Source organism: Fringilla coelebs (assembly GCF_963513975.1).
Source record: "Fringilla coelebs genome assembly, chromosome: 3".
NCBI classification, from domain to species: domain Eukaryota; kingdom Metazoa; phylum Chordata; class Aves; order Passeriformes; family Fringillidae; genus Fringilla; species Fringilla coelebs.
This window is the reverse complement of record NC_140030.1, coordinates 4408349-4429181: the sequence shown is the minus strand read 5'-3', so window position 1 is coordinate 4429181 and position 20833 is coordinate 4408349. Positions and strand designations below refer to the sequence as shown.

The 20833-nt window shown below is 43.0% G+C and overlaps 1 protein-coding gene across 1 annotated transcript in view; it reads right to left on the bottom strand.

The window, feature by feature from the left end:
- Nucleotides 1–20833, bottom strand: part of PKHD1 (PKHD1 ciliary IPT domain containing fibrocystin/polyductin) — a gene marked incomplete at both ends in the record, with an annotated part of 235736 nt that overhangs the window by 183238 nt on the left and 31665 nt on the right. Inside the window, 7 exons of the mRNA XM_084201664.1 lie at nt 2818–3001; nt 10774–10917; nt 11083–12696; nt 14662–14729; nt 16196–16391; nt 19687–19822; nt 20359–20489. Of these exons, the coding sequence (XP_084057790.1) occupies nt 2818–3001; nt 10774–10917; nt 11083–12696; nt 14662–14729; nt 16196–16391; nt 19687–19822; nt 20359–20489 (2473 nt within the window). The remainder of the gene's footprint in view (nt 1–2817; nt 3002–10773; nt 10918–11082; nt 12697–14661; nt 14730–16195; nt 16392–19686; nt 19823–20358; nt 20490–20833) is intronic.

Sequence of the window (20833 nt, the reverse complement as noted above, 5' to 3'; positions counted from 1 at the left end):
GGTGGAATGAGATGAGATTTAAGGTCCTTTCAAACCCAAACTATTCTGTGATTCTATAAAATTAGTAAGAAAAACAGGAGAAATTCAATGTGCACTTAAGCCAGGAATTACTTCAGTGGTTTCGTCCCCATCCTGGGACAAATGTCTTAACCTTGAGCATTTGCACAAACTAAAATTCATATATATTTTATTATTATTTACTATTATTAATTAAAACAATGAATACGTATTATTTCAGGAATCCTCAAAATAGTTCTTTTCTGGTGGAAACATTTAAATTTTCTAAGACTTTCCTGCAAATTCCATTAATACTTTAAAATTAAATATTTTTCTGGACTGAAATGTGGAAAAGAGTTTTCAGAAGTTCTGAAATAAGTTAATTTGTATGATTCAGACCTCTCAACTTTTTCCTTCTATTCATTCTAAGATTTCAAGAAACTTTTTTGAAAACAACCAACCTTTGCCCCTGCTTCCCTTTAGCAAGAAATAAACTTCCATTTAATTTAGAAATAATATCACTAGAAAAAAAAAATCAACCCAAGTTTTAATTTTCAACTAAAAGATAAGCATGAGCACAATAGGGTGAAAGGTTAAGACAATAAGAAAGACATTGAAGAAGTGGGAAAAATGGAAAAATAGTGGATAAAAAAAGTTGATTGATTTGATAAATCTCTCCCTGATAGGATTCCCAGGAGGAATAATAAACCCTGTCTCTGGAGCATTCACAGTTAAACTGGACTAAAAACCACACTGAAAACAATAAGCAAACAGTAAAAGGACTTCGTGACTTTCTCCACAGTGGCAACCCAAACCAAGAAAAGGAGAAAGAAAAAAAAAAGTATTATTATTATTATTGTTGTTGTTGTTGTTGCTACTGTTGTTTTTGTTGTTGTTGTTGTTGTTGTTGTTATTATATCATTGAGTATATCATTGAGGATGCATTTTTTTATCAGTGAAGAGCAGAGCACAATTTTGATATCCAGGGAAAAAGAAGCAAAAAAGAAACACATCTGGGGTTGTCCTGTCCCTCTCAGGTTTGTCGGTTCTCTGGATTGGGCTCACACAGATGTGAGGAAAAGCAAAACAAAGTTCAACCAGACAAGGCCAGGCTCCTGGAATTTCTTTATTTAAAACAAGTCATTCTGGGAGCAGTAGAACTGATTAAATTGGTTCAATTTCACTTTTTTTCCCCCCCTTCTAAGTCTCCTTACTTTTGTCTTCTTAAAAAATCTGTCCTCCCCATCTCCTGGGATGTTACAGATATTACCAATGCACGGTGTAGCTTTGGACAGTTGTACAGATCAGGGCAGAATTCTGCCCTCTATCTCCTCAGCAGGAAAATAATTTCTTTCTCCCTAACACTGACTTTCTCAAAACTGGGAGGAATTGTCTGAAAAAGTCCAGGCCTGATGAAATCTAGATCAATTTTAAAAAACTGGTGAAGAAGAAATGACAGACCCATAGAGAGGCGTCACAGCTTTGTTAAGTTTTTTTTTAATTAATTTTAGTTGGAAACTTCTCTTTTTATCTTTTTTATCAAGTTTAAAAGATTGCTGTCTTTGTACAGTAAATGCCAGTTGGTTTTTATTTTTCCCCTCAACTCAGGTTATCCAGAGCTCCCTCTGGTGAATCAACACCAGGTGTGATGCAAGGACCAGGTCAGGATGAGGATCAAATCTCTGCAACTTCACTGAAATACCTGGACTGTGGCAAGATGCAGCAGCCAGAAGTTTGTTCACCACGTACAGCAAGTCATGCACAGTGCATTACAATGCTGTTCTAATTCTCTATTTACTAAATACCTTCTGGAAAGTTTTCTTCAACTTGTTCCAGTATCTAAAGGGGAGTTACAAGAAGCCTGGAGAGGAACTTTTCAGAAGGGCATGGAGTGATAGGACAAGTAGGGGTGGCTCCAAATTGAAGGAGGGGAGATTTAGATTAGAGATTAGGTAGAAATTCTTCCATGTGAGGGTGGGGAGGCGCTGGCACAGGGTGCCCAGAGAAGCTGTGGCTGCCTCTGGATCCCTGGAAGTGTCCAAGGTCAGGTTGGACAGGGTTTGGAGCAACCTGGGATAGTGGAAGGTGTCCCTGCCCATGGGGTTGGAACAAGATAACCTTTGAGGTCCCTTCCAAACCAAATCTTTAATCATTCACCTGTTTATTCCTTAACTCAGACATCCCATGTATCCCTAGAAATGCGTGCTCAGCAGGAATAAATCCTCACTGCTCCATCAAAGACAACAGTTCCAAGTTATACCCCTGGACAGCTTGGCCTTGGATTTGCAAGGCATAAGCACTCTTGCACACCCTGCTGAATTTACTCCTTGACATTTTACTCATGAAAGTGCTTGGAGAAAGGCAGAGCGGGGGGAAGACGAAAAAAACAGACGGAAAAAAAAAGGAAAAAAAAAACAGAAAAAAGAAGACTTCTGCTTTTCATAATGCCTAATCTTTCTTCCCATTGGCATCCACCAGATGTTGCTTTGGATCAGAAGATAAATATTAAAACCTAAGAAGGAACAAAGCAGGCTGTTTACGAGATGGATTTTCTGATGTCTCTCAAACACTTTAAAAAAGCAGGAGGGAAGGAGGGGGGACTGGAGATGCTTTGATAGGCACAGGGAATGAATTCCACTACCCAGCAGAGCTCTCTAGTGGTCTCAAGGCTAAACAGCTCTATTGCCATCATTGTGAGAACTGAGAATCTGTTCCTTCAGTCCATCATTTGGAACAACTCTGCAAAAGGTGGAAAGCCATGGGGGGGGGCTGTAATTTGTGGATGGACCCACTGGGCTGATGGAGAGACACAGCACTAACCTGGCAAGGAGTCCAGCAAAGTGTCCCTGGGGTGGGGTGTCCCCACAGATGTAGAAGTAGGACACAGATCCTCTCTGCTGGGAGGGGCCCACCAGGACTTGGATGTCACACTCAATGAAGGTGGCTCTGTCCTCTTGGCAGCTGGCAGAAGAATGTGTCAGACCACAGAGAATGGCCAGAGAGGCTGCAAGACAGGAGAGGGAAAAGTAACCCAAAGCAGCCTAAACACTATGGATGTTGAGCACATTTTAACAACTGAGAGGTGTCATTGCAGGTGTCCCTGCCCATGGAACTAAACCAAACCATTCCATGGTCCCTTGGCTCCTGATGTGCACACAGCCTCTCTTTAGCTGCATCCTTTTCAAGCAGAATTAGGTGTCCATGCCAGCTCCTTCAGCTTTGTGTGAGCAAATGTAACCTCCTCTGTGTCCTGAGCACCAGGATGGCCTTTGGGATCCAAGTGCTCCATCCAGAAGGAGATGATATAAAGGATTAAATACAAGCATGGACTTTTCTTCTGGAAGAGCTAGAACATGGTTTACAGTTCAGGAATGTGGCACAAAACTTTTACCAAGGAGATACATGTTAAGACAACTTAATATATATCACAAGTTTGAAACCCAGAAAGAGTTTTTGAGGAAACTTGGACACAGTTTGGAGGGCTCCTGGGGAACAGGTGGGAACTGGGATCTCCCTCCTTGCTTTATTGCTGAGTATGACTTGAGATGTGGTCCAAGTCTGCCTCCCTGAATGAGGTAAAACTTGTAATGGGAGCAGCTGTTTTGAGGTTTATTTAAAGAACAAGTAGTGTGAACATCTGGAAGAATTTTTTTCATGGAAAGAGTTGTTCAGCACTGGAATGTTCAGCACTTGCCAATGCCCTGGGAAGTGGTGAAGTCATCAGCCCTGAAGGTATCCAAGGAAGGTCTGGATGTGGCACTCAGTGCTCTGGTCTGGGTGACAAGGTGGGGATCAGTCACAGGTTGGACTCAATCTTGGAGAGTTTTTCTCCCAACCTAAGTGATTCAGTGTGATCCTGTGAGAAAAAATTAGATTTTCTTATTCTAAATGTGGACAAAAAATGCTAGAAAAAAATTATTATGAACTGTCACTTAAGTCCAGATTCAGTTGAAATATTTGGGTTTAGCAATTTTAGACAGGAGTCCTTTAAGCATTAAACCATGACAAACATTAAATCTGTTACTCTCAAAGCTCCAACTTTTAGAGAATATTCATTAATCGTGAACTAACCAAATAGTTCTAATGAACTCCTGAAAAAGTCTGTGGACAGTATAACAGACTGCACTGCAACATCCAAGAGTATTCCTTAAGCATCAGAAATCCAATCAATGTGAATTTACCAAAAAAGGGATTTTTCCTATTTGCTTTTGTAAGTTCCAATTTGCTCAAAAGGTGCCTTGTTTGCTGGGGAAGTGTCATTGATAACGAATGTCTTGTCTCCTAAGAAATCCTAAAAAATGGGGGTTGAAATTGTAAAAATATGAAAGTATTCTATTTCCTGTACTAAAATATTTAGCACATTTTGCTGAAGCTTACTATTTCATATGGAGTATTTCTGAAGAGTTTATAACTCTTTAATGTTTCAGGTATTTTTTGAAATATTAAAACCTATCAGTTCATCTGCTCTGAACTTTAGAGAGTTTACAATTCTTCTCCATTTTTCTTCTCTGGATTTAGAATAAGAAAATAAAGTTACCCGCACGCTCGCAAATTTTGCAATATGCTTAACCCCTTTCCTTCCCAAAATCCAGGGGCAATTTTCTTGCTTGGCATCCAAACAGAGCCAAACACAACCCCTGCCTTGTAGACCTACATCTAAGACAAGTAATAGGCAGAGAAGCCTAAAAGAATGATGGCAAGATTTTGCTTTTTTGGCAAAAAATTCTATCTAGTGCTACTTCAGGTATTCTATGACTACAACAAAAGTCATACATCTTTCCTGATGTTCCAAGGGCATCTTAAGCAGCACTAAATATCTGTGTTTTGACAAATAAATAGCATCCAAGAGGATTAAATTCTGCAAAGATCTTGCATTTGCAACCACCTGGAGTAGAACCAATTCATTACAGGAAGGCTTTGTGGTCTTGAAAGGAACATGGCAGAGTTTTCCTATGTGGAAAACCACTTGAACTCTATTTTGGGATGAATGTTGAAATTACTCACAGAATGTCAGGACTGTTTTCCTCGACATTTTGCTGCTGTCAAAGAACTTGCCTGGCTCATGTTGGTCACCAGAAGGTGTTTCCTGCACAGCCCTGAGAGCTCAGCACATGAACAGTCTGGCACTTTTGAAACAACCCCAAAATGTGGAAATTGGGAGTTTCTGCTGTGCTCCAGTGCTCTCATCCCAAAGTTATCATGCCTGTAGGAACAGGAGGCCTTGTATCCTAACAATGGCTGAAATGATTTTTAACTCAAACCAGGTAAACAAAGCTAAAAACCTAAGTTTTAGAATATGGCAACAATGGATTTCAAAGAGATCAGAGGAAGCAAAATCTAAGCAAACCCTACTTCATCTGTACACCCCAGAATCAAATTTGAAATTGCTTTCTCTCTCTCAGGTGGAGGGAGGGGAAAATCTCACCTTCCCGCCCTACATCTCCTGTCCATCAGAGGCGATGTTCTTTTCCCATTCCTTCCTTGGGGCTCTCCAAGATCTTCCTATTTCCCTCCTCTCAGAGGTTTTAATATCTTTATTAATTTAGGAGGAAGTCTTGGCCTTTCTCTTGCCATTCCTCCAACCATGAAACACAAATAGCCCTTGGTGTTGTTGGTGCCATTATCTCCTACCAAACAGTGTAAAAAAATATCAACTGAAGATTTCAACACACTTTTGGCACATCCTAAAAGGATATTCTGCCTGTTCTGGGACACAATTCTTCCCCCTGCCTAATTGGTTAGTGTTCAAACCCCAGAATGAAGCTGCTTTAGGCTTTATACTCCCTATAAAGATCAAACCTGCAATCCCATTGCTGGGATGAATGCTCTCAGCTCATTACAGCTTCTCTTTTGAGATCAGACACTACGGCAGCCAAATCTCTGTGTGGTGGTAATGGCTTAGGGACTGACTACCCCCAGCCCTGGCTTTGAGGGATACTCTGGCTTAATCCAGGATCCTGGGATGCTCAGCACAAGGGCTTTGTTCTGGGTCACTGTTTAGTAACAACTGCTGGACATGTGATGAGGCTCAAACCTACAGGAGGCTCCAAGGGCAGCTGGGGATTGATTGAAGAACTGCCCAAGGATTCCCAGAGCCAAAACTCACATCCCTGGTCATCCACCCCTCACAAAATGGACTGTGGAGCAGCAACATGGGCTTAGCAAGGAGGACAAAGAATTAAAAAAAAAAATCAATAAAAAGGAGAGGAGATAGAGACCTGTTAAGGTCATCGAGTCCAACCTTTGCCTGTGAAGAATTGCTCCCTGTGAGACATTCATTTCACAGAGACAGGTTTCAGAAGTCCCAAGAGGCGGCTTCCAAGCATCTATTCCACTGCCTGATAGATCTCACTGTCAGAACATTCCTGCCATGTAATTAATATGCTTTATTTCCCCCTCTTAGCTTCATTTCTGGATTTGAAAGGTAGAAGGGACCATTTGGATCCTTTGGTTTGATCTCCACAATAAACATCAGAGGCCCAGGTTTATACTGAGGTCCCAATTGCCACAACACCACAACAGACCCTCTTCATATCCTCTGCATCTGCTCGTACAAATCCCCAAATTTCCCTGGCTCTAGTCCTCACTGTCCTGGCTCAGTGCATCTCCTTGTTAGAACCCCAACTCACTCCTCTCTCTCCTCTTGCCCCATTCAAAGAGCTCCACTGAACCACACATCCGTTTAAACCAGTCTGATATCTAGCCTCTAATCTAAATCTAAAAGGGGATAAACATCCACTTTTACCAGTGCAGTCTGGTTAATGGCAGGTCCAGAACCCTTAAACAGAGGTCCCAAGAACTGTTACATCAAAACCCCAAAGTCAGACCTGTTATCCCAAGCATGCTGATGCAACCAGGAAAATCAGACTCGGCCTTTACCCTGATGCATCCTCTTATCAATTCATCTCCTTTTGAAGGTGCCTTTCTTACCTTCACCTTAATGTAAAACATAAAATCTAAAGGACTGACTTACTTAGGCATTTACCCTAATATCACCTTAGAGGAATAACCAGTTATTTTCTCAGCTGTCTCAAGCTTCCTGCCAGTTTTCTCATCTTTCATAGGACCACAGCTCGATCCCACAAACACTACCCACGTGTTCTGTAAATTTAACCTGACCAGAATCTACAACTGCATTTTTGCTCATGCAGTGGCAAAGAAGCAACAACCAGAGAAGGGGACAGCTTTCATGATCGTAGAATAATTTTGGTTGGAAAAGCCCTCTAAGATTGAGCCCAAACATTTTCCTAGCACTGCCAAACCCACCACTGAATCATGTCCCCATGTGCCACATCTATATGGCTTTTGAACCCTTCCAGGCATGGTGATCAAGCCAGATATATCTTTACCTTTAAAGACTCATGGGTTGATTTAGGCATTTTTCTTTTGGTTTTGTTTTTCCTTGAAGGCAGTGAGGTTTTGTTAATTTTATTTATTTTGTTAATTTTTTTTTTACGCTTTAAGGCTGAAAATCAAATTTTAGCTCTGTTTTGAATTGATTTTTCTGCACCTTGCAAGAGACAACAGTTTTTATAAAAGAGTCTGGTCTTGCATCCCCATTCCTTGTGCTCCGGCTTGAGCATATCTCAGTAACATTCCCAGCTCTTGCCAGTGATCAAACCAAAACCTCGCTGTGACCCCGCTCAGCACCAGCTCCTAAGGAAAGCCCCATGAGGAAGGCTTATGGATGGATCCTGCTGAGCCTGGCAATTCCTCATCTCTTAGAAAACCTCCTGCTCAAAGGGAAAGAAGGAAAGAAGTCACATTTCCTACCTGCAGAGCCTTGCCCTGTGGGCTGGATCACATGCGAGAGCCACATGGACCGGTTGGGGATTCCCACGTGGACATCTCTAATCTCAAGCAAGCCAGACACAACATGACCCAGCGCTGAGAGCCAGGGCAGCCATTGCCACCTGACATCCCACAGTGCCAGAGGAGAGGGGGTTCTGCTTCACAGCCCTCAGTAACAGAAGAAATGCAGCTTAAACTCTTCACATCAGCCAGTTCAGCAAGCGGAGCAGGGAAAGGTCAGACAGATATCCAGCTGGGACACAACACTGAGCACCACAGACCTCCCCTTCCCATTCCTTCACAGTCCTGGAGTCTCTTTGCCACCTCTCCCATGTGGATGAGGCAGCGCAAGATAGGTCTGAGCACTGGATGTGCCAGCACCAAGTGGCAAAATTCCCCAGGCGAACAGCACAATGCAAACCATGAGGTGAGACTGGAGTTACTGCACTTAGACCACCCTAAACGTGGTGAGGGGCAGGGTCAAAACCTTAAATATAAAAAAAAAAAGTCCTTAAATATTTAGCATTAGGTGGAAGAGTATTTGGAAAGCATCTTGCTCTGTATACACATTCACCCATGCCAGATGTAGATGTGCACAAGTGTCTCGGGGAGCACAACAAGCCTGACAAACAGAGACTTGAGCAGCCTGCAAAAGGATTTTTATTTTTTTAAGAAAATAAAAAAAAAATATGTATTTGTTTGTAAATATTTAATTAACAAATATTTTGCAACCAGACTGGTGAAACTGGCGAGGCTGCAAAACCCGGGGCAGGAGAGAGAGGGTGAGGCAAGGCTTCCCTTGCTTGTCCTCTCCAGACACACAACCAGCGATCAGCATTCACTTGCTGACATCTAGTGACAGGAACAAGCATCGTGGTCCTGCCTTAAGATAGTTTTCCCCAGGATCCCTCTGCCAACCACTCAGGGAGTTCTGAGCACAGTTTGGACCAATGTGATAAAATTTTAGTATGCTATTCTCCCTACAATAACTAGGGTGCCCGGTTTTGTGCTTTATTTTTTTTCCAGCACTCCAGCACCATGTCTTTTTCTTTTTAAAATAACAAGCAGTTTTGTGGACTGTGCATGGGCCTTGTTTTAAACAAAGAAAACTGAGCTCTTTATGCCTTCTTGGTGTCTCTTTTTGAGTGCTTGTGGTTCAGTTTTTAAGCCCTTTTTCTTTCTCCTTTACATCTTTTTTAGTATTCCTCATGGCACTGGGGTTGGAGCTGGATGACCTTTAGGGTTCCTTCAGCAAAATCTTTCTGGGATTCTATGAAAGGACCCATTCAAAATGGCAAGAGTAAATTTAGAATTTGGGAATAAGTGAGGCTGAAGAGAACACCTGGAGGCCTCTTGTCCCAACCTGTGCTCAAAAGAATGTTAAATTTCACACTGGGGTGGGTTTTGGCAAATAAACTATTCAACTTCATTTTTGGAGGATGGATATTCCACACACCTTTGAACAAACCCCTGTGAATTTACCCTGATGGACACTCTAACTTGCCACCTTTCTTTCACATCCACAAAGAATAAGAGGCCATGAATTTCTGGTCACCTGGATACTGGATGTCTGGACAGCCTCATTTCTGGACAGCAAATTTTTCTGCAGGTCTCCAGATGATCTCCAACTTCAAAGCTATGAAGGGGCTGAAATGTTAAGCTTCTGAGTGTTAGAATCCCTGAATCACAGAACCATTAATGTTGGAAAAGATCTCCAAGATCGCAGAATCCAAGCTTTGATTGCTCCTCATCTTGTCACCCAGTCCAGAGCACTGAGTCCCCCATCCAGTCCTTCCTTGGACAGCTCCAGGGATGGGGACTCCACCAAGGAGTCAAGCACCAAGGAGAATACTCCATGTTTTGAATTTGGAGCGTGGTACATGATTCAGAGCTGAGACTTAAAAGCCTTAAATTCTGCCTTTTGCAGATCTGACAAGCCTAATTCTGAGCCTTCAGTAGGAAAAGGAAGAAAGGTATCTTGTCCCAGGAAATGCTCATTTTGAAGAGTTAGTTCCAAAATTTAGGTAGGGTTATTTCTCTCAAAGAGACACATGGAGATCATCATGTCTCTCTCCAGTTAAGGAAGATGCTCCGGTCATGATGGATGATCCCATTCTCCTCTAAAGGAAGTCAAATCCTCATCTCCAGCTTCCCAAAGGTATGACCTGGCCATGGTCTGTCATTTGTTCACCCTTGCAGCCATCCACTTTTTTCCTTCTACACCTTTACCCCACTGAGGCCATCCCACCATGCAACCAAAATACAAAATGCGTGTGGCCACAGAATCAAGGAATTGTTAAAGTTGGAAAAGTCCTTTAAGATAATCGTGTCCAACCATCATCTCACCAACACTATGTTCACTAAACCATGTCCTCGAGTGCCACATCCACATGTTGTTTTAACACTTTCAGGAATGATGACTCCACCACTTCCTTGGGCATTGTCTTCCAAAGCTTGAAAACACTTTATGTGAAAAAACTTTTCTAATATCTAAACTAAACTTTCCTGGTGCAACTTGAGACTGTTTCCTCAGAAGAAAAGGCATTTAAGGGAGCTTAAATCATTAAGATGGTCATGATGGCTAAGTGGTGCTTGGGCACCCAACCCTGCAGGCCATATGCATGTTTCACATGGGGAGCTTTCCCAAGGAATAACTGCTGTGAGGAAATATTCATGTCATGCAAGTGTGGCCACAGAGACATGATGGGTCTAATCCAACATCCGTGGCCACGGACACTCACCCTGACACCATCTGACCTCAGACTGAGCTCAAAAAACACAAGTCATAGATTCACGGAGTCATTGCGGTTGGAAAAGACCTCCAAGATCACCAAGTCCAAACTTTGTCAGTGCTATGTTAATTCCTTTTCTCTCTCCAGGTCTGCACTTTGTTCCCCAGGGATGAGCTACACTAGGACTCCCCATTTTGGGTCAAATTTTAGGGGATATTTTTATCACAATGACAGTTTCTGAGTTTTAACTGACCTCGTAGGCGTGGGGCAAGGCAGCTCAGCTCAGTCACTGTCATGTTGTCCAGGAGTTCACAGCTGGCACCACAGACTGTGACCAAAGTCTTCCCTGGGGAAAACCCAGTTCCATGCAGGTGAACTTGTCCTCCATTCAGGCCACCTTAGAAAAGAACAGAAAATGGGATTTAAGACAGAGCCTAAGAGCTGGCTCTCAACAATTAAGTTTGGAGTTTTTTTAATTCATAATTTTTGCTTTCATGACAAAAAGCCCACTCAGCCCACACAAAACCCTGTGGAGGAACTGCAGGAACACTCCATGACTTACCCCAGTTGTGACGTGCAGCTGTCACTGCCAGATGAGAAGTGAACACCAGGTTGGAGGAAGCCCATCCCCTGGGAATGTCCAGGCCCAGCACAGGGTACTCGCCCACAGGGAGCAGAGGAGCTGTGCACTGCAATGTGGAGCGGCTGATGGTGATATTGCTGCAAGGAAAATCTCCAATAAACACCTGGATAATGTCCATCTCTGTGACCTGTGATACTGTCAAATTTAAAAGGAGACCAGAGGAAACAAGTGAAAGGAAAGCTGGGGTAAATTCCTCACTGTAACTTATTGTTCCAAGGTAATAGGAGTGTCCATCTACTTTCAGACTCAGAGCCCGTGTGCCTTTCCCTGGAGGTACCGTGCACTGGATGAGCACGCAGGTGATGCTGAGAATGAGGCAAGGGTGATGATCTATGAGGACTGAAGTCATCCTCTTTCCCTTCAGAGCCAACCCAGCCAAGCTGAGCAAGCCTCCCCCATTGGTGCTGAAATCCTGTGGGTAAAACTGGTACACCCAAGGCAGGATGGTGAGAAGGCTGGATGTCCCTCTGAAACAAGCACGGCCACTTTTCCTGCTGGATATGGAAATGCTGTGCTCCCCCGGGGCCAGGCAGGCTGTCTGGCACTTGATGATGGTCTCATTCCAAAGAGTCACCTTGCAGGTAGTGCCGTTATCCACATGTACCACGGGGCTGTCACCCTGCCATGCCAACCTCTGTCCTTTGATTGTCACGTGGGTGGATGTCCCATTGGTCTTCCAGGTCACCAGATGTACCAGGGGGGTCCAGTGCTCCTGAAGGTGGAGTGTGCAGCCCCCAAGGCACACACTGCGGACCCCATTGACAACCACAGTGACGCTGAGAGCCCGAGATGCCTCAGCCAGCCACGGAGGGTGCAAAGGAGGGGCCCCTGGAAGGACAACACAGCTGATGGAGTCATTCTCAGACTTCTGGATCTCACAGGAATAATTATTCTCCAGGCTGACCTGTACCAAATTCCTCCTGGATTTCAAAGCAATACCAGATATAGTGAGCAACATGCCACCACAGATTGATCCTTGTGATGGGAATATGGAGGTTATCTGTGGAGTTATTGTGAGGGCCTGCTGCCTTGCTGTCACTTGAGCATATCCCAGCTGCCTCTGGATGACCTGGATGGGGAAAGTCCCAGGTTCCAGGCTGTTCAGTGGCAATGAGCACTGATAAGACATTGCAGACTGGTTGCCCCGTTGAAACTCAAGTTGACATTCAGTGTGTCCAAGCTTAGCCACAGATCCAGTGATGTTTATTCCCTGAATGCTCAAGAGCAGGCTGCCATCTATGATTTCTGTTTCTACAGCAGTAACAAGGGGAGTCAAAGCTCTTTGGTAGTTAAAGGTGATGGTCCTATTTGCAAAGAGAGCTTGTTGAAATGACCCACTGCTGATGGCTACATTTACTCTGACAGAGATGTCACGTGAATTTTCATTAGACAAATTAACAGCTGGCGGGGTCAGGCACCAAACTGTCTCTTCTTCCAGGTGAGTAACTGTACAGGTTTGATTGTCCATTGACACAGAAACCAGGGCAGGATTTTGGCTAAAGCCTACACCAGAGATTGTGAGCAGTGTTCCACCTAGGAGCAAAGCAAAATAAGGAAGGGAATTATATGCAGAAGAGGAATTCATTACTACTCTGAACCATCTCAAACCATAAACTTTAAGGTCCCTTCCAACACAAACCTTTTATGATAAAGCTGATAAGCATAACAGGAAGGAAAGAAGAAATAAAATGCTCTTTTTTTTTGGACAAGACAGCAGGAGACAATAGCAGCCATATATCAGGATAATCCTACGTGGACAAGAGGCTAAGGTAACAAGTAGCCAGGGACCTTTGTGGCAGTAAATGACTGTAGAAAGCCACCACAGAAATGGAGAAAGCTGCTGTGAAAGACCCCTGAGAATAAACAGAGGCTGAACTCTTCATATGATGGGACTGTCCCTACAGGTGGGTGGGGAGGTAGTTTGTTCCTGATGCTCACAGTGAAGAAGAATGCAACTGTGAATATTTTCAAACTCAGGCAGTGTCAGATTTCATAGAACCACAGAATGGTTTGGGTTGTAAGAGGCCTTAAAGACCACCTTCTTCCAACCCCCTGCCATGGGCAGGGACCCCTCCCATTATCCCAGGTTGCTCCAAACTCCATTTAACCTGGCCCTGAACACTTCCAGGGACGGGGCAGCCACAGCTTCTCTGGGTCCCCTGTGCCAGGGCTGCACCACCCTCACAGGGAGGAGCCCACCCAAAGGCTCTGTTCATGCTCCTTTTGTTTGTAGCACTGGAACTCCCAGTGTCCTGCCTTGTTTCAACCTCTTTCTCCATTAAGCCCTTTCTCTTCCTTTTCCCATGATCTAGCTGAAAAAATAAGTTGGTTTATGATGAGGTTTCTTTTTATGTGAGCCCAAATCCTTAACCCAGATGTACACACAAGTGTTAGAGACAACAAAAGATTACAGGTAGGGGGGAAGGGACCGGTGCTTTTTGCAGCAAAGAGATTTTAATTCAGCTTAAGCCATTCATAAAACCACAACCAAAGAGTTAATCAGTTGTTATTTAATTTTCAATTTACCCTGAAATATAAAAAAGGTAAAGCTTTTATTATTTTTTTGTAGTATGGCTTAATCTTCAAAACTGATAGGATTTGCTCTCCAAGCTCTATGCCCTCTCTCATCTTTCAAGGCTTGAGCACTTCACAAACTATTGAACTAATCACGTACCACGAAGCCTCTGAATTTTTGTGTCTTTAAATGTGTTGTGAGCCTGGGAGAGCAATCTGTGGAGGACCTGAGGTTGTAACACAAGAATTTCTCTGTCTCCTATAAAAGCATTTCTAAGGACTCATGTAAAATTCACTACAGGGATTCAACTCTCTTCCACCACCAGCCAAATGACAAAATAAATCAGCCACCCCAAATCTGCTTTTGAAGATTTAAAGTAAAACTTTTCTTTTTAATTCAGCGATGTTCTGCTCAGAAACACACTTAAATTATTTCCAATGTCTAAAAGCTTAGAACAGGATTAATAAATATTTCCCTTTTGATTAAAATTAACATTGAAAAAGGTTTTTTTTTTTTTTATTTTGTCTTTTCAACATAGCAAAAATGAACATCCCTTTTGGGATCACTTCAAATTATTGTTTGCTTCAAACCACAATTGTACTCTGCTTTCCACCTAACTTTCACATGGAAAACCTTGAAAGATGGGGGCAAAATGACTGAAAGTAACAGCACAGATGAACCAGGTGTGGGTGTGCTATGTTTTCCCAATGGGAACATGCAAGGATACATGAGCAAACACTTGAGGAAATCAAATTCAAAGCACAGGGAGCCCTGAGCCAGCCAACCAGATGGAGGGATGCTCACTACAATCCCACACAGCTGCTGTCTGCCAGTCGATGCCTGCATAATAAAGGGTCACAGATCCAAACCCCCCTCATTCAAACGGATGTGAAATGGGATGCACTTTCCATTCCTGCAGGAAAACTGTGCCCTTGATCCCTTTAACCCCCATAAGTGGCTGCAGATGTAGCAATGCTATTTACCCAGAATGGAGCCACAACATGGCTGGATGCTGAAGATCTCGGAGAGGTACTGGATTAACATCTCAACCCTGCAAAACACAACCAACACAGAAAGGATTTGGGGCAGTTAGGGATATTCTTTTATTTTTCCTTCCTGTTCCAGGGCTTTTCTTCCTTACAACTCCCGGAAAGCCAAGCACCCACCTGGCACATCCCCTTTGTTTGATGTCACAGTGACAAGACCACCCAACACCCCAAATCTTTCCATGTGGTTTAGAATCACAGAATGGTTTGGATTGGAAGGGACCTTAAAGATCATCTCATTCCAACCCTCCCCATCCCTGGGCAGGGACACATTTGAGCTAAATCTATCACAGACACTCTGTTATCAATTGCCAGCTTGTGGGCCAAATTTAGTCCAACTGAATTTCCCATCAAAGGAAGCAAGAATAAGGATTTTTTTTGGCAAGCAGACCCCACTGTAGCTATGCCCAACAGAAATGCATTGAAAAGGCATCACAGCTGCCCTCCCTCCTCACACCCTCCCACCGGAGAGCGCAGTAAATTGAACAAGAGGAAGTCCAGACATAAGATCCTGAAGCCCACCCAGATGAAGTTATAGCTCTGTTTCTGTCCCATCTACATTTATTTTACTTCATCACCCTGCTTTCTAAAAGATCCCCTTCCCTAAAAAGACATTTTAGAGAAGGGATCTTCCCAATTCTGCAATCCAGCCCACCAGAGCTCAGAGCCCTCTCCCAGGATGACCCATCTCCCTCCAGTCTATCCCTGGAGATGAAGTGATGGTGCTGCTTACAAACTCCAGTACCAGGTGGGATGAATCCCTCTGTGCCATCCCACCAACCACAATTTTTCTCCTTCTGAGTTTCATTAACATTACAAGCAGTTTAAATTGGTTTGTGAGCAATAGAAACACCTCATTTCTCCCCAGTATTGTCATTTCAGGATCACTCCTGGCAGCTGCCATGGCTGAGGAACAAAACTGTGTTGCTTTTGAATACATTCCTATATCCCAATTTCAGGTCAGCTTTCCCCCACATTTTAATTCATTTATATTACATTTATCTAGGCATGAACTTGAAGTGTCACCTTAGGAAATGGAAATATCATCATTTAAAAAATTCTCCAAACAAAGCATTTTTGTATTGTTCAAACTAGCTTTTGTTTTTCTGATGAAAAGTGTTTCTTTTCTTCTGCTGTTTTCCTACAGCAGGATTTATCTGCATTTGACCTGAATCTGCGAATACCTTTGATTGCCTGAATATGCATTTTTCATCAAATCAACTGTTTTTCCCTAAAATGTTTCTCTCCTGCCTCCTACTGATCCAAGGGAAGTTAATTGACTAGCATTAGCAGTTTGCTGACTCGGCCTCCACTGATAAATAAATGCCTTGATAATTATTCATCATTTCACACCACACTGCAGAATTCACCTTTAGGTACAGAATTAGTGAAAAATTCAAATCTTCCTTTTCAGATTAACTCTAAAACACCAAACAAGATGGAGAATGAAGCTTCTGAGCAAGATACACACCTGTTTGAAGTGACAGCAATGCCATTGATGAGCACAGAAATATTGTACCACCCTGCAGGCAGGGCTGGGAGTGTCACATTAACCCCACGCTCTGTCTGTGCCTGGATCTGTGGCCATGAGTCCCCAATTTGGACCTTGACATCTGAGCCCTGGTAGCTGGCAAACTGGGATATTCCAATGTGAAGCTCCTCACCTCCTGCAGAGAAAGGAAGGGAACCTTTTCAGTGTTTCTGGCAATGGTTATTTTAGCACATGTGGCCATTGCCTGAGGAAGAGCAGAGTCCCATCATGCCTGAGTAGGTCCAGTCATGCCCATCAGCCAAACCCTGCAGTGGTTCTCTATCCTACTCTGTCTCTTCTGCATAAGGTCACCAGCTATCAGGGCTGTCTTGAGACATCAGCACAGGCACCTTGGTTATGACCACCAACAGCCACTCTCAGCAGCACTCAGGACAGGGTTCATGTCCCCCTACCATAAATATCTCTCCTATAAATATCTGAACCAGATAAAAACCAAATACAGGGATTTTTAAAGCTCTGCAGCTGAGGGGTTCTGGGATTTTTTTTTTCCTAATCCCTGATAAATTATCTAGAGCCTGTTTTTCAGAATTATGGAGTCATGTAATAGTAATAGGAACTTTCCACAGTTAAAAAAAAAATTCCTTGTGTGCCTAAAGTCAGATGTGCTTGTCATGGTTTAACCTCAGATGGCATCTCAGCCCCGCACATCTGCTCACTCCCTCCCCTGCAGTGGGATGGGGAAGAGAATTGGAAGCATAAAAGGGAGAAAATTTGTGGGTGGAGATAAAAACAGTTTGATGGGTAGAACTAAAGTTATGGGTGCAAAGCAAAACGAGGACTTCATTCTCTGCTTCCTGTGGGCAGGCAGGTACTCAGCCATCCCAGCAGGGCTCCATCACAGGGAATGGTGAATTGGGAAGACAAAACACCATCACTCTGTCTCCCTCTTCCTCCTTTAGCTTTATAAAATGAACATGAGCAACATGGTCTGGATAATCCCTTGGGTCTGTTGGGATCAGCTGTCCTAGCTGTGTCCCCTCCCAAATCCATGTCCACCCCCAGCCCATTCACTGGTGGGGTGAGGAACAGAAAAATCCCTGACTCTGTGTAAGCCCTGCTCAGCAATAACAAAACACATCCCTGTGTTACTCACACCATTTTCAGCACGAACCCAAAACACAGCCCTACATGAAAAAAATTAACTCAGTTCCAGGGAAAACCAGCTCTGCTCCAAAGCACCTTATTTTCAGTAATCATGGCTCTCTCTCCTATTTAAGCTGCTGTGTGTCAAACTGTGTCAAATGATAGAGGATATTTTTCTTTATTAGTGCACAGTGCACTAACAGGAAAGGAAAAAGCCAAGGAGATTTTCATAACCTAATTTCTTCTGAAATAGCTTAAAAAAATAAGGTGGTATCCATCAGTCCAAATAAAGGCATTTTCACTGATAGCTCTATCTGTGGTCAGTGAAGAGAGGAGACTTTATGCCATGATTCTTTCTGTTGCAAGACACACAAAGAGCTGTGGCAAATCCCAACACAGAACCATCTATCTATCTTCAATGACCATGCAAAACATCCAAGTACAGGGATGTGTTTAGGAGGTGAATCTCATCCTCCTGTCTCCCTGAAAGGATGAAGGAGGGAGGAAGGAGCAGAAGAACTTGGACAAAGATTCCTTCAACTACTTGCTCCTCTAAGCAGGTCTTGGAGCTGGTACGTTTCAATTCTGCATTCACAAAGATTCAAATAAAGTTTGAAAGCCTGAGAAGTTGAATATGTTAATAACATGAACTCTTTGGACTCTTGGTCAATTGTCAGCTTAATCCCAGATGCCTGGAAGGCATCAGTGTAATTTATTTATTCTTTTTATTATATAGAAGGAAAATTATATTAAAAGAGGAAGCCGTGGAGGTTCTGAATAGCAGATTGAACTCAGCCCCACCACAGCTCATGAGACACTGTAACATTAAGGAATTCTTTGCACCTGAGCTGCCCCCGGCTACAAAAACCTCCCCTTGGTGCTGTGGTATCTGAATAATATTCAGATGATAAAGGACGTTTTCTCTTATTTATGCATTCTGGAGTAATAGAAAATGACAAGGGCATTTGGGGAAAAATGAACAGAAATGCTGGGAGTGCACAACGAATTTTGGCACTGGCAGTCACCAACAAGTCCAATGGAATCTGGGAGCTGAGAGTAGCTTTAAGATGTTCACTGGAGAGGTTGCAAAAGTAGAGAAAAAAGTCAGATTATTATATTCTTGGAGGAATGGGATAGGTAAGAAAACAGGAATATTTCTGTCTTCCTCCCATCTCCTTCCCCACTGCCTCAGATACCAAATAACTGTTGTCAGTTTGCCACGCAGAAATGTGCTAAACTTTCCTAAAAGGATTGTTTATTAGTGGACATCATTCACTATTTATGCTTTCTTTTCTCTACACACAGCCAAAATCCTGGCGGGGGGAAATGAGGGAAATGCGGGGAAAAAAGCCCCAAAAAAACAAAAAAACCCAAACAACTCCAAATAGAAACTTTCAGAAGACAGGAATGGCAAACAGTGAGATCTAATTAGGATTTTTTCCCCATGAATTCTGTGAGGTTTATGTTCCTATTCTAAAGTAACTCATCAGAAGGTCAAAAAGGAAGGAACAGGCTTGGAAATGGGAACTAAGATAAAAAATGTTGCCTATCCCCTGCTTTCAGTAACCCAAAATACACATGATGCTCTTCATGGTCACCTCCTGGGGATCCTGAAGGAAACTCTCCAGAGCTCATTTCTCCTGTCATGGATGAATCTTACTAAGAATGGATTGAATGTTACTAAGAAATACAGAATCATGTTACTGGATGACTGTTACTAAGAAATACAGAATCATGGAATATCCTGAGTTGGAAGGGGCCCACAAGGATCATCAAAGTCCAGTTCCCAACCCTGTACAAGACAGTCCTGAGAATCCCACCCCGTACCTGAGAGTTGTACAAACATTAGTTGAGCTCTGGCAGCCTTGGGGCTGTGACCATTCCCTGGGTAGATTAGTTTAGTGCCCAGCCACCCTCTGGGTGAAAAACCATTTCCTCATACCCAGCCTAAACCTTTCCTGACACAGCTTCATGCCATTCCATTGGTCCCCATCACTGCATGAATGGATGGGATCAGTTCAGAGCAGAGTTAGAGAAGCCTGACACAAAAGCAGGACTACACTGAACCTGACATCCTGTGGACATCATCCATACCATAGGGCAAGCAACTCATTACCTCATATATGCTAGTAAAAACCAATAAAAAACCAACCACAACGGACCAGGACTAGCAGGAAATACAGGAACTAAAATTTAAAAGGGAACAAACAAGGTTAGATCAAACTGTTAGATCAAACCTTATAGATTTATAAATTCCCTCTGCCCCACCACCAACAGCACTAACAACCCTTCTCCAGAAGATGCCCAATACACATCAGCATTTTCACCTGCTATGCCACTTCTGTTCCTGCTCAGGGATACAAGTGCAGGGTTTAAGGAAGGATCATACTGGAACAAGTTGGTTACTGTTGTTGACTCGTACCCAAAAATCAGTGTCACGTGGACAGAAGCATCCTCAGACCCCTAGGGAGGGAAAGAAAACAATTAAAAACAACAATTAAAAACAATTAAAAACAAAAAAAGTTATTTCCTATGTTCCTGATTCTCCCATACAAAAGTCAGGCATGTGGCACTGATGAAACTTTCACATACAACATACTCTACTTAAATATTTACAGTTATGTTGACTTTAAAGAGCATCTATGGAGATTTTGAAACCTTAAAACAATCCCAGACTGTGCAGATTTAGATTTGCTTTATCCATACAAGTACATTAAACTAGTAAATAAAATTCCAGACTAACTATGCAGTTTTTAATTTGCAAAGTTAAAGCTCCTCTTACTAAATTGAGGAACTTGCTTTTTTCACTGGTTTTCATAAATCTCCTATTAATCCATTTTTGCCTAAGCTGGTCTAATCTGTAGAGTCCACAGTAAACTGACCCACAGACAAGACTTGGCTGAGGGGCTACTCTTTGCCCTTTCCTAGTGCAGCTCAGGCCAGGAAAACACAGGAAGTCACACTGGCTTCTGACTGCTCCCCAGAGTGTGGTTTCTTACCCGAGAAGGAACTTTACATTGAATTCTTGTTGAATTTCTGCCCTCCTCCAAAATTGGGCAAGGCTGGGATCCAAACAACACCGCATTTACCCCTTCCAGATTGGTCCCCCTGAGAGTCACTCTGAGTCCTCCTAAAACAAACAATTATTCCATGATATTCAATATGTAGGGTATTTTAATATACAAAGAATTCTTTGTTTATAGATGACTACAAAAGTCTCTCAGCTGAGCTGATGATGATCTGTTCCACCTTGCTGTGCCTGGCTCCCTCTTTTGCACCAGAGATTCTTCTTGCCTCACTAGAATCTGATTTGAATTCTACTCCACAATGCAGGATGACTGGGTTTTTTTCTTGGTTTATTTTTTAATGACATACTTATTTAAACCAGCAAGCCCTGGCCTGTGATCTCCCCCTTAGCCAGATCCCCAGCCCAAGAACGAAATAAGAAAGGAAGGAAGAAGCACTAAGAATGGA